At 36.6% G+C, this 15345-nt stretch overlaps 1 protein-coding gene across 1 annotated transcript in view; it reads right to left on the bottom strand.

The window, feature by feature from the left end:
• Positions 1–15345, bottom strand: part of LOC137394277 (uncharacterized) — an 88838-nt gene that overhangs the window by 11704 nt on the left and 61789 nt on the right. The window contains exons 14-18 of the mRNA XM_068080996.1: positions 15234–15332; positions 14767–14906; positions 11897–11986; positions 2244–2496; positions 719–872 (exon numbers count right to left, since the gene is read on the bottom strand). Coding sequence (XP_067937097.1) covers positions 719–872; positions 2244–2496; positions 11897–11986; positions 14767–14906; positions 15234–15332 — 736 coding nt within the window. The remainder of the gene's footprint in view (positions 1–718; positions 873–2243; positions 2497–11896; positions 11987–14766; positions 14907–15233; positions 15333–15345) is intronic.

The raw sequence follows: 15345 nt of genomic DNA, 5'->3' as shown, positions 1-15345 counted from the left end.
GCCATTTTTGGTATCGTATTTTAACCTAGAATGTTTTCTATGTTTTAAGAGCAAAACATACAAAATCTTTACTTTTTGTTTTCTTTTTCCATCATCATAGATAGAAAAACTTTCATTAAAAATAAACATGATCTATATATATTCATTTTTATTTATACATGTAGTATGTAGTACGCAGGTTTATGGTGTAAAATGTTCGAAATTTTCTTTTTCGAAATTGTTTTCTCAGCTTGGAACGGATTGAAATTTACATACCTTAATTCTAATGGGAATAATTGTTTCGGATCTCAAACAACTCGGTTTTCGAACAATCTTCTGGAACAGATTATGTTCGAGAACCCAGATTCCAATGTGTGTAGTTTCTTAAATGTGAGAGTTACTTTACTCCCTTGGATATTTAACTGAAAGGTTAAATATATGTTAAAACGCCATGTATTTTAATAATTTGTGTTTTAATAACTGATTTCTCATGCTTTGAGCTTCTTACTTGACTTCTGAATTTTTTCAAAGGCACTGTTGATTTAGAGCACTATTTATTTCATCAAAAATAACAAAAATCAGTTTAGCAGGCTTAAAAGAAACATTGCACAAAGTTAGCTGAAAAACCAGTATAAGACTTTTCTATTTATTAGTACTTAATGACTGAATTAGATAATATTTTAGTAAATATGCTATTTCATACTTAACTAATAATATGCATAAGAAAATTAACACTCACATTGCTCTATTATTATGCCTAGAAACTGCAAAGGGTCGCTCGTGTTCTGCAAGATACCCCTTGGCTCTATTTTCAACATCTTTCCAAGTTAATTCTTCAGTCTTAGGCATCTGATTTCCCATCAACAATTCAACAAAACTCTTCTGGATGAGCTCTACAGAGCGAGGTAAAAAGAGCAGCTAATGAAAAACGTTTAGTAGTAGAGATAGTACATCGATTCTCGCTCTATAAGTCAGTAAAGTTGTACAGATAGTACATCAACTCTCACTCTATAAGTCAGTAAAGTTGTACAGATAGTACAACAACTCTCAGTCTATAAGTCAGTAAAATTGTACAGATAGTACATCAACTTTCACTCTATAGGTCAGTGAATTTGTACAGATAGTACAACAATTCATACTCTATATGTCAGTAAAGTTGTACAGATAGGACATCCACTCTCACTCCATAAGTCAGTAAAGTTGTACAGATAGTACATCAACTCTCACTCTATAATTCAGTAAAGTTGTACAGATAGTACAACAACTCTCTCTATATAAGTCAGTAAAGTTGTACAGATAGTGCATCAACTCTCATTCTATAAGTCAGTAAAGGTGTACAGATAGTACATAAACTCTCACTCTATAATTCGGTAAAGTTGTACAGATAGTACATCAACTCTCACTCTATAAGACAGTAAAGTTGTACAGATAGTACATCAACTCTCACTCTATAATTCAGTAAAGTTGTACAGATAGTACATCAACTCTCACTCTATAAGTCAGTAAAGTTGTACAGATAGTACATCAACTCTCACTCTATAAGTTTTATCTTTGTAGCCAGTCCAATTAAAAAGTTGACCAAGAGAGTTGCTGAACAAAGCCTCACTTAGATGCTGGTTCACACTATATCGCCGTTTGTCGGCGTTTTCCTTTCGACATTCATTGTAGACTATGTGAATGTTAAACCTAAAGCATTGTAGAAGCAAAGCGGATATGCGGAAAAGTTTGCAGCTGTCAAACCAAAGTTTGCAGCTGCCCCGATATTTCGTCGCATCGATTACGGCCTTTACAATGTGAACCATTTCAGCTATAGGAATTCGCAGTTGCGAATAGGGTAATTTATTTATTTCCGTTTATGATAGTTCCGGAGGTACTAGTATTTGATTCAAGCACGTGAAAATGAAGAGATTTCTTCATGAAATGTTAAAAAGAAAAATCAGAACACTGCAACATGGAGTATTTGCTGAAGCAAACGTGGATCGGTTTTTGATAGTGTGAACATTGTTATAATCAACAAAACCCGGAATATTGTTCCGTCAACGCCGAGATATGGTGATATAGTGTGAACCAACCTTTAGCGCCAATAAAATCAAAAAGATAATTAGGAGAAATCAATAGAATATTTTATCAAACAATTAAAAGTGTGAATATATAGCGGAATGAATATAAAATGTAGCTGTTTAGTCTGGAATTCATAAACAATACAATGAAAGACCGGCAAGTAAAAATCACAAATCAGAAAGAGATACTTTTTGCAAAGTTACCTTCATCAGATTCCTTAGATGCCTCAACAGCTCCAGAGTCTTCAGCTGGAGTGGCTAGAGATTTTAGATTAGTTGGGGAGTTCGATGAATCTTGGGAATGTTTTTTTAATGGCTGTCGAGAAGCCTCAGTCCCCGCTTCCTTCTCATGTCGCCAGTAATCGACTATGTGAACAAGAAGATTTGGTAATTGGCTCTTTTTTCTTCTGTTTCCTGCATCACCACTTCCACTTCTCTGGGAAGAACATTCATCTACCTGATTAAAACACACAAATGCTGATTCACCAGTAGCACAGCAAAGAGATATGATACTGCAGATGAGACAAAAAACAAAAATAGGGTATTCCATATATAAAGTATTCTATATATATATGTATTCTGTACATGATTCCATATATTGTAGGCGTGGGCACAGAGCAATGTACAGCTTCCATGAGCAAGTAACCTTAGTTATCAATAACCCTGTCTGTTCGTATTGTTAGTTCTAATAGAGAAGATGATGAGCCAAGTTTGTTATATCAACAGACACCTCAGTGACTGATGCCAACATCGCTTTAGATGTTCACAGACAATCTATAGATAGATTCTATAGAGTGGCCTACTAAAGAGTGCAAGGACTAGAACTGTTTAAAGCAGTGGTTACCAACTGATGGTCTATAGAGTCTGTGGACTACCAGTTGACTGTTTAAAGTTTGCATCTACACTCAGTTACCCTGTTGATCTTTCTAACAAAAAAAGTCTTTCCAGACTATGCCTCTTCCCGGACTATGCCTCTTCCCAGACTATACCTCTTCCCAGACTATACCTCTTCCCAGATTATGCCTCTTCCAAGATTATGCCTCTTCCCAGATTATGCCTCTACCCAGACTATGCCTCTTCCCAGACTAAAAGCCTCTTCCAAGACTATGCCTCTTCCCAGACTATATCTCTTCCCGGACTATGCCTCTTCCCAGGCTATGCCTCTTCCCGGACTATGCCTCTTCCTGGACTATGCCTCTTCTCTGGACTATACTTCTTCCCGGACTATGCCTCTTCCCAGACTAAAAGCCTCTTCCCAGACTAAAAGCCTCTTCCCAGGCTATACCTCTTCCCAGACTATGCCTCTTCCCGGACTATGCCTCTTCACAGACTATGCCTTTTCCCGGATTACACCTTTTCCCAGACTATGCCTCTTCCCAGACTATACCTCTTGCCAGACTATGCCTCTTGCCAGACTATACCTCTTCCAAGACTATGCCTCTTCCCGGACTATGCCTCTTCCCAGACTATGCCTCTTCCCAGACTATACCTCTTCCCAGACTATGCCTCTTCCCAGACTATATCTCTTCCCGGACTATGCCTCTTCCCGGACTACGCCTCTTCCTGGACTATGTCTCTTCCCAGACTAAAAGCCTCTTCCCAGGCTATACCTCTTCCCAGACTATGCCTCTTCCCGGACTATGCCTCTTCACAGACTATGCTTTTTCCCGGATTACACCTTTTCCCAGACTATGCCTCTTCCCAGACTATACCTCTTGCCAGACTATGCCTCTTGCCAGACTATACCTCTTCCCAGACTATGCCTCTTCCCGGACTATGCCTCTTCCCAGACTATACCTCTTCCCAGACTATGCCTCTTCCCAGACTATATCTCTTCCCGGACTATGCCTCTTCCCAGGCTATGCCTCTTCCCGGACTATGCCTCTTCCCAGGCTATGCCTCTTCCCGGACTATACCTCTTCCCGGACTATGCCTCTTCCCAGACTATACCTCTTCCCGGACTATGCCTCTTCCCAGACTAAAAGCCTCTTCCCAGACTAAAAGCCTCTTCCCAGACTAAAAGCCTCATCCCAGACTATGCCTCTTCCCGGACTATGCCTCTTCCCAGACTAAAAGTCTCTTCCCGACTAAAAGCCTCTTCCCATACTAAAAGCCTCTTCCCAGGCTATACCTCTTCCCGGACTATGCCTCTTCTCGGACTATGCCTCTTCACAAACTATGCCTCTTCCCAGACTATACCTCTTCCCAGACTATGCCTCTACCCAGACTATGCCTCTTCCCAGACTAAAAGCCTCTTCCTAGACTATGCCTCTTCCCAGACTAAAAGCCTCTTCGCAGACTATGCCTCTTCCCAGACTGCCTCTTCCCAGACTGCCTCTTCCCAGACTGCCTCTTCCCAGAATGCCTCTTCCCAGACTATGCCTCGTCCCAGACTAATTAACAAGTAATAGCTAAATTAAGTCGGTTTTGATACCATTACAATAAAAGATGATTCGGTAATGATACAATTAATACGAACTGAGAAAACAAAATAAAAAGGGCGTCAAACTGGCAAACAGTAGGGTCTGAGATCAAATCTCCATCGGTATGGATTTCTTAATCCAAGATTTTAAGATCTATAGCCGGAATGCAGACAGACATATGACATAAAACATACTTTGAGAAATATATATAGATATTTACTAGCTGTGCCTCCAGGGGTTGTCCAGTATTAAAAGTCAGCTTATAAACAATTAGAAGTAATGAGAGTTGCCTGTCACTTGCTGGAAGGCAACTCTCAAGCAAGTGGCAGGCTATTGCCAAGCGGCCTGGCACATTGCCAATGGAATATTCCAGTACGCTCGCCATAGATATAGTAAACCCTAGATACGCGAATAATCAAAACAAGTGAGGCCTATAATTAGCATGACGCAACGTCATAGTGATGTGCAAAGCGAATCAGCTTATCTATTAACTCCTATTGACTTGGCACTAAAAACTGCTCAATTTTTCCATAGTTTGTGCATCTGAGGCTGCATATTTTATTGAAAATATGTAAAACTTATATGCGGTAATACTTCAACTTACGAGTGCCCTAACGTATGAGAAACTTGAGGTACGAGCCAGCTTTTAAGCAAGTTTTAGCACTAAAATACGAGCCATGTTTGAAATACGAGCACATGAGACAGTTGCCAAGTATGTCGGAGGTGTTTTATGAGAACAGCATCACTCTGTATTTTTCAACTGCTCAGATTATACTTTTGTACCATGTCTTTTGTGCGTGATTTTCAGTGCAGAAATATGTGAATTAAAAGTACCGTGCGTAGACCGAAAGTTTGCCAGTAAAAGGATAGATAATGCAAAGAAAAAGTGAATGATAACAATTGATATTAAATGGAAAATTATTGAAAAATATGCAAAAGATGTATGCGTGATTGAGCTTGCTCAACAATATGACAGAAATACATTCCACAATTATCAAGCACAAGGATTATATTCAAGGCATTTAGTCTGCAAAAGGACTAACCATAGTTTCTAAACGATGCAGCGATCTTCACGACCACTGATGGAGAGACTGCTCAGGTTTTGGATAAAAGACAAACAATTGGCCGGTGACTACGTAACTGAAACGATGCTACATAAAATGGCCGGTGCTATCTATCAAAACTATAAAAAATAGACATTCGGACAAGTTGGCTAGCGGTCGTGCATTAACCCTTGGTGACAACAACTGTGTTCGTCCTGATCGCAACACATTGAAAGGGCGACAAAGGCAAACGTCCTTAGATAGGTTTCTCTTAAAACGGTCGGCTGGTCGTGAGAACGAAACAAAAAAAAATTAGCTAACCAGCGAGAAACTTAAAACTATGAACGCCGAAGAAACTTTAATTACGTTAAGTTAAAGAATAAAGTTTGCTTTTAGGTTTGCTTTTAATTTTGTCTTTTAAGACTTGGATAAAATCTAAATTTATTAAAGTCAACTGTTGTAATGGAGGATAACTTATCTCTCCCTCTCTGGCAAATGCTAGCGTTAGCCGCTATTGTATGTATTTAATTTTACATTTTAATTAATCACATTTCCTTGCATTATTTTTATTTGTTGCTTTTTGAAAGCATGTGGTAAGTTAGGACAACAACCAACATGTTCTTTCTGTTACAATATATTGTTTTGAGTGTTTTATTTGCATTTTCAGAGTATGAAAACCTATCAATATATATTTAATTGTTCTATATATAAATAAATTGCACCAACATGCGAGTAAATTGACCTACGAGCTCAGTCTCTGAACGCATTAGGCTCGTAAGTCGAAGTATGACTGTAATGACTTTGGATGAGAAAGGCAAGAATCTTACACACATGGTAATGAATAATATCAATGATTTAGAAGCTTCTATATTATTGATAATACAAAGAGTGACCAAATAGAAATTAAACTAATAACAAACTAATGAATCAAATGAGGTTTAGAAGCAGTTACGCTGGACCACTGTATTAAACACCCATTAAACATGACTGAAAATAACTAGACGAGATAGTTTTTGTCTAAGGTTGGTTGAACTAGATTCCTGCTTTGAAGTGGCATAGTGTTTTCTGATTTTAGTATAGCGATTTACTATAGTTTTGAGTAGACTGTTGGCATGCACTGTACATGTAAAACCTTGATGGAGGTTATGTAATAAGACATATATGTTACTGTCTGTGATGTTACTTGTTTAAAAGCTTTCTGTGTGATACCACAGCTCTCCATGTGTGAACGTAGGCACTTTTCTGCAGCAATTCATATTCGGTCTATCAATCTGGTCACCAATCCTCCTCTGTTTTTAACTGAGATTAGGGTTATGTCATCACTATTTCTACTTCCCACTACTTCGACATCGGTCAAGAACTTGATACGCTCATCACATTTGAGTTAGAAAAAAATCCTCATCACCGAACTCCTCATCTTCACCTTCCTCAGCTTTTGTCTCTTCTTTCTTTTTCTTTCTAGCCAGAGAATGTAGCAGGAGTTGGCCAGTTTTTTCAGCCCTGCTCACATCCAGATCAATACAGTTAACATTGGAACTTGGTGTGATATCTGCTTTTATGAACGGTGCTCGAAGTGCAGATCTAAAGCACTGCACATCCGGGTTATTGTTATAGCCACCCTTAGATCGTATTGTGGAAAACAGAATCTCAATATGATCCTGGTTGATCTTAAAGGTTAGGAAGTAGTTGATGTAAGGGTAGTTGCTGAAAAGATATTGAGTAATGTCATGTACAGATTTGGCTGCTGACTCAAAACCACTGACGAAATGATGATGATTTTCTTATTATTTTCCACTAGCAGCTTTCAGCTTGGTGTCCTTAATCAGCATAGATAGCTTATGATATTGTTGAGAACTTCTTGTTTTGAGTTGAAGTTCTGTTATGTTATGGGCAATTCAGGATATACCTGGGGTGTTGTGGTCTCTTCTGATGACATTTCACTAAGAATTTGGTCTTATTGTTATGTTTATGACTTAAAAACTAGCATACCAAGCGTGCTTCCACTACTAAACTTATTGCTCAATTGAAGGCTTTGATGCTGTGATGCACATCACTACTACGTAACGTCGTGAAAACAACAGCCAATTATAGGCCTCACCTTTGCTCCATTGTATTGATAGCTATTCGCCAATATAGGGTTTACTATATCTATGACGCTCGCTCATAAACACTAGGCCTTTAATGACAGTACGCAATGACATAGAGTCAGTGTTGTCCAGCTAAAGCTATTCTAATAATAGCTATAGCTGGACATACCGAAAACAGAAAACATACTTTGAGAAATACATACATATATATATACATATATATATATATGTATATATATATATATGTATATATATATATATATATATATGTATAACGAACTGTGCAGCGTCCACTTTGTCTATATATATATATATATATATATATATATATATATATATATATATATATATATATATATATATATATATATATATATATATGCTCAAGCACAACCATACACAAACAAAACAAAACGATGCAAATTATGTTTACTTGAAAAATACTTCATAATATGCAAACCACACATAGGCACATTAAATAAAAGAAATGAATTGACTTCTAATTGCAGACATGCTAGGAGTTATCTTCTCGGTTACACTTAGCACTGAATTACATGATTACCACAGCGAGCCCATTTCTGATATTTTGGCACATTCGGTAAAGCTTTTCATTTTAGTACAATCGCGTCTGATGAGTGCTCCGCACGAAACAAATTTGTAACGCAAATACTAAAAGTTTACTTTTTTCGCAATAATTTTTCAAATATATATATATAGATATAGATAGATTTACCAGTAAATATCTATATCAAATATCTATATATATATAAATCTCAACGTTTGTCTTCATCCTCTGTTCAGATGTCTGCCTGTCCAGATAGAGCTGTTAAAATGTCGGAATAAAAATCCCGCTGCGTGCTGGATGTGAACTCACAGAGGTTGCAACTGCAACTTGAAAACTAAGTTTTTTGCTACAATTATCTATTTTTCACCTTGAATATTGTAAATTTACCCTTTCAATTTCAAATGTGCGTTATACTTGTATTTCCGGTTTTTCGTAAGGTTTCATTGCTAAGAGTACGAATATCCTCAACATTCTCTCTCTGTTCCGTTAGACAAAGTACCAGACAAAGACGGTCCGATATCTCATTTTTACATTTGTACCAGTATCGAGAGGTACCAGTATCATCCTATTCGAAGTTTTGATGGTTAGCTTCTGCGAGAACAGTAACCTTTTTACACACACACACACACGCGTGCACACACACACATAATTTGTATTGTTGTATTGTTGCTATTGCTATTGTTGCTACGTAGTTGTTGCTATTAATTCAACATATTCATAATTTTTCTTTAGTTTTCTCAGTTTATCTTAATTGTATCATTACCGTATCATCTTTTATTGTAGCAATACAGCAAAACAGACTTAATTTAGCTATTACTTGCTAAGTATTTCACATTTACATAAAATTTTAAACCCTTCTATAGTGGTTTTATTGTCTTTAAATTTATTTGACCTGCACGAAACATTTTTTTCATGATGGGAAGTTTAAAAGTTGTTTGACAAAGTAAGTTTGAAAACCTTTACAGTTGTTTTAAGGTAGAATGGTAAATGTTGTTATTTGTTAAATACAATTCAATTTTCTGTTCATTATTTTTATTACCCGAGCAATGCTGGGTAGTACAGCTAAATGTATTAGCTTACACATCTTTCCTTTTAAACCTAACCAATTAGTTTTTCGTACATTTTACAACAAACATTTGTAAGATTACTGTAAGATTTATCGTGTAAGATTGCAAGTATCAGTTATTCTCCACTCTGTTATATTTACATACATTTACATACTTTGAGAAATATATATATAGATATATAAATTTAAACTCTTTTATTACATTTATAAACTTCTTATGACTTTTGAAGTTTATAACATAAGTTTTTTAAAGTTTGTTTCATCGTTGTTATTATTTCAACTTGCATTCTTTTAAACATAAATTGAGTATCGTGTTTGAAGTTAAAACAATATTCATTTTCCTATCACTGTTATTATTACTTGATTAGTTTCCAATCTATATTATTAATATTATTCTTTTAGGCAACCATTTTTGGCAGACATTGTTCTAATAAAATTTCAATCACAAAATACTATGATATTCTGTCATATTTATTAGTATCATTGTATTCAAAGAATTGATGGATAGTTTCTGGTGGGACAGAAACTATCCCGTTTCATCTTTTATTATCTTTATTATTGTTTTATCTTTTATTATTTATCATTACCAGTTGTTTTGATTTTCTCTCAAATTATTTTAACTACACAAAACACTTCTCTCATGATAGGTTACCTATCATGTTTTCTCATGTTACCTATGTAGTTTGAATATTAGAATGGCAAATGTTGTTATATAAGTAAAATACCAATAGATTTTCTGTGCAAAAACTTTTTTATAACCCGGGTACAAGTACAGCTTATGGTGTAAAATGTTTAAAAAATACTTTACCGAAGTTGTTTTTTCGCCTTGAAGCGGTTTGAAATTTACACTCTTTTATTTTAATGGGAAAAATTGTTTCGGATCTCGAACTTCTGCAACTGATTATGTTCGAGAACCGAGGTTCCACTATACGTTATCAAAAGATATAGATTACTGAAAGTTATGAAACTTTAAATTTACATTGGTTCGAAAACCTTTACAGTTGTTTTATTTATTTTTAAATCAGTTGTCCTGCACAAAACCTTTTCCTCGTGATATGATGTTTGAAAGTTGTAGTTGTTTAGAAAAGTTTGAAAACCTTTACAGTTGTTTCATTTTCTCTCTTAATTTATTTCAACTACACAAAACACTTCTTTCATGATATGTAGTTTGAAAGTTAGAATGGCAAATGTTGTTATATGTTAAATACAAATCAATTTTCTGTGCAGACTTTTTACTACCCGAGCAATGCCGGGTAGCACAGCTAGGCTTGGGGCCGTGGCGTCACGGGATGCGTGGGAGAACTTTTTCACCCCGACTACAGCGAGAGTCTCCAGGCGCGGCTTTCCAGATGAATGAGTTGGCGAGTGCGAGGCGATTGATTGCAAAGCGATTAAGTGCTAGGCGATTGATTGCGAGTGCGCGGGGATTAATTGCGAGACGATTGGTTGCGAGACTATTGGTTGCGAGTGCAAGGTGATTGATTGCATGGCGAGTGGGAGGTGATTGCAAGGCTAGTGCGAGGCGATTGATTGTGAGGTGATTGATTGCGAGGCGATTGATTGTGAGGTGATTGATTGCATGGCGATTGATTGCGAGGAGAGTGCGAGGCGCGCAGGCCGATTTATTGCGGGTCGAGTGCGGGCCGATTGATTGTGAGGCGATTGATTGCGAGTGCGAACCGATTGATTGCGAGGCGAGTGCAAGAGCGCGATTGTCAACTGCTCGGCGGGTAAAGACTGGTCAGCCGAGACGGGGGCTCAGCGGTAGAAGTGCGCGATCGTCAACTGCTAATATAGACGGGTATGAACAGATGCATGAATCTAGACACATGAATCTAGAATATTTACTAGAATTTACACACATCTAGCTGTAAGACACATTGCAGATTTCCCTTGTTCTCCCCAACGTTGACATGTATATGTGCATACATACGCTGATCAGGACAACAATTTCAGTTGACTGCATATTTGGAGTTGTTTTACAGTATGAAAGACAACTCTCAATAAACCTCATGCTGCACGTTAAGCTGCTCCTGTAGGCGGGTAATGCAGCTAGTATATATATAAATATATAATAGCTGTGCGTCCCGGGTATTATGCCCGCATCAAAACCAGCTTAGAAGTGATGAGAGTTGCTAACCACTTGCTGATAGCTTGGCACAATGCCAATGGATAATGATATTAAAAATCAGCTTATAAACAATGAGAAGTGATGAGAGTTACCTACCGCTTGCTCACCTACCACTATTAGCCTGGCACATTGCCAATGGAAAATTCCAGTAAGCTAGTTAATAAGCGCTAGGCTTCTCATGCCTGTAGCCCATGACATTGCGGTAGACCGTGGCGTTGTTGTCCAGCTACGCTATTCTAATAATAGCTATAGCCGGAATGCAACATACAACGACAGACGGACTTTGAGAAATGTATATATAGATACATAGCGTAAGTACCTAATGTATATATATGGAAAAAACAAAAATGATTTACACACTGTATGTTGAATCAAGTGTCTAGAAAGTTGTGGAAGTTTTTAGTTGGGGAACTCCTGCTACCCACCCCCTGATTTGGTTGCCTGAGCATTGAGATTCAAGTCAACATCATATTATCCCTACTATCATTGTTACTGATATCACTGTGTTCACCGATGTGAATAAAAGAATAATTAAAGTTTACCAGATCTTGAAGGTCCGTCGTCTCGAGAGGAAGCCTAATGTTGACTGATTTCGAAGAGGAATAATTTCGCAGCTTTGCTTTTAAAGTGACCTACAATACACAGTGATCTACAATACACAGTGATCTACAATACACTGAGCTACAATACACAGTGATCTACAATACACAGTGATCTACAATACACAGTGATCTACAATACACAGTGATCTACAATACACAGTGATCTACAATACACAGTGATCTACAATACACAGTGATCTTCGATACATGGTGATCTACGATACATGGTAATCTACGATGCACAGTGATCTACGATGCACAGTGATCTACAATACACAGTGATCTACAATACACAGTGATCTACAATAAACAGTGATCTACAATCCAAAGTAATCTACAATACACAGTGATCTACAATACACAGTGATCTACAATACACAGTGATCTACAATACACAGTGACCTACAATCCACAGTGATCTACAATACACAGTGATCTACAATACGCAGTGACCTACAATCCACAGTGATCTACAATACACAGTGACCCATTTACCAAGTTACAATAAAGACTGGCCGATTTACTTGTCTGAACAAAGTTGTGTGTGCAGAAACACCCCATACAGACAACTATGCAAGTATGTAGTGAGCAGTGATGAAGAGATGAGGTGATGTTATGAACAGTAATATAATAATAATAACGAGCAAAAAAACAAACTCATAATGAGGCAAGTTTCTCTCGAGGCTAAAGATGAACTTGCACAAAATTGCAGTAGATTTTATCAGAAATTTTATTAGAAAGTATCGATATTTTTCTATAATTTGCGTTTCAGTATGTTTGAGGTGATCTGACTGCCAGATGCTTCAAATTTAGAACCACCAAAACTTGATCGCAGTTAAAATGCTTAGATAAAGCGAAAGTGCAATTATTACGATACAAATTAAAAGCAATAGTCAATATTAACTGTAGCAATGATAGCAATCAAAGATGCCCTTTTTTCATGTACTATGCACCCCAGGTTACGACGTCCCTGTTTTACGGTTTTTGTTTGCCTTATGATGTTGAGCACGCTGCTTTGTTGTCAACCCATAAGAAATTTTTTTGTCATACGACATCAACAAAAATGTCCTTTAAAATTCAATTTGGTGCTGGTATGCTGAATACGTCAAATAACGAAGATGTCGTTATGCTATTTGCCAAAATCTCTCCCACAATTCCTGAATGTGATTCTATACCCACTCCCTCTCAGTTCAGCATCATCTTTTTTAAGTTGTAGTGAAAACTAAACTGCAAACAGCTAACAGCTAACGATGACAAAATTGGTTTAGTAAAATACATACTGAAACTTTGCTTAAGTGTTTGTTTAGTAAGCTAAATTCATTTAAGTTACCTAAATTCAAAGTTTATGGTATATGTCTGTGGCAAAGGTAAGAGCTCACCACGGTACGAGCTGCACGTATTGCATAGTAATGTTACATTTTATTGCAGATCATAATCACATATTAAAGTTACTGTAGGTAACTATAGCTACTGAAGTTACTATTGTGTTACTAATGTTTAATATTTACATTAAGCATATAAAATTTTGATGTTTTTTAACCAGGGAGTGTTTGCGGTAGATAATTACTATGGGGTCCTATATATATATATATATATATATATATATATATATATATATATATCTCAAAGTTTGCCTATGTGTACTTGTGTAGATTGGTATGTCCAGTTATTGCTATTACATTCTTGGAATGAAGAATCTGTTTCACAGGAGATTTGCTCTGGGAACCTCATGTTCACCAGGCAAATGCCTTACCAATTTAGCTGCACGAAATTGATAGATTCATTGAGCGATATATTTCGTTATGTGGGTGAAAACACCCTACCGCTCTCCGCTACAGCGCAACATCATTCTATGTATTAGTAAGAGCTATAGATAACCAGCTTACTTAAATTAGCCATTGACAATGTGCCAGGCTAATAGCAAGTGGCATTGTTTATAAGCTGAGTTAATAAGTGTGGCATTGCTATCACCGTTTATAAGCTGATTTTTAATACCTGTGCAACACGGGTATTCTGCTAATACCCCTATATACGCCAGTTTTACCTTGCGATGCCAAGACCTGAACGATTTAATGTCGAATGGTGAGGGTCCACCGTATTTTGCTTGTGAGCGTTTTAATTGAAATCAAATTTTGTCAATTTTAATTTTGAAACATCCTGCCAGTCAGATCACCTCAAACATAAAAAACAATCGTAAATATTAAAAAATACCAACACTTTCAGATAAAATCTACTAAAATGATGTGCAAGTTAATCTTTACAGAAAGACTTGGAGTCACATGAACAAGCGTAATGTTTTTATTAAAGTAATTGAGAGTTGAGATCAGCATAGAATTAGTGCTGTTGAGGAAGTTTATATGAATCTAGTCTTGCAGAATTCATATAAAAGAGTTGAGAATTTGTTATCAAGAAATCTATAAACCATAGAAAATTTGTTTTCAGAGCACTATTTTTACATAAAATAAAAGTCAACAACACATAGATTGTTGGATGATATGAGCCTCGCTAATGGATGTCACAAAATTCTCAAAGTGAAATGCAATAAAACAATAGACTTCTGTTCTATCTGTAGCAGGAAGCAATGAATTAAGTGTCGCACATAGATGTAGACGCAAAGCTGCTTTATAGATGGATATTTGATCTTAAAATACAAACAGATTACAGTTGTGAACAATTTTTGAAACGTTGAGCTGAAAAACCAAGATGGAAAAAAATCATGACAAAGAAGTATCTTACCTGTAAGCATCTGTAATCTAAGATCAAATGCTGAAACTATATGCTATAGATGCAAACATTATATTGAATAATACCTTCACTCTGTGTTTAACCACATGGTAGAACAAGACTTGTGACTCGACGATATCATTGATCTTGTCAGCATCGTGGGGTAAAAGATTGTACTTAGAATACTCATGGTCACATTCATCATCTGATCTGTTCGTCAGCAAACCTGCGTGAAAGAGAGCAAATTCTGAATCCTACCAAGCTAGCGGATACAACTTTAAACAAGTAGCACTCATGACCAAATAGAGCTAACAGTTGTTAAGTTGTTGTAAAGAATGAGCAAAATCCTCAGTCATCTTGGAGAATCCAGTGAACTTGCCATCATGAAATAGCATTAGCTATGGGAATAAGAGCCCTTAGAGTGATCAGTGATAAAGTTCAAACTAGTAATAACTCAACTGACTAGCGGACTAACTCAGTTGTAATATAAGCTCAGTAAAATAAAGCGTTTGTACAACTGCTTGTAACAAATAGTATGATCGTACAAACATACAAACACATAAGCTTCTTTTTCCTAAATTCGTCTTGATTTCACTTTTGAGCTTTTCATAAGTCATGTGAGAGTCAAAGTCCAGCATTAAGGTCTGCTCACCTGGTGAATAAAA

This window comes from Watersipora subatra, chromosome 4, assembly GCF_963576615.1.
Source record: "Watersipora subatra chromosome 4, tzWatSuba1.1, whole genome shotgun sequence".
NCBI classification, from domain to species: domain Eukaryota; kingdom Metazoa; phylum Bryozoa; class Gymnolaemata; order Cheilostomatida; family Watersiporidae; genus Watersipora; species Watersipora subatra.
Note: the sequence above shows the minus strand (reverse complement) of the source record. Positions and strands in the feature narration are given on the sequence as shown.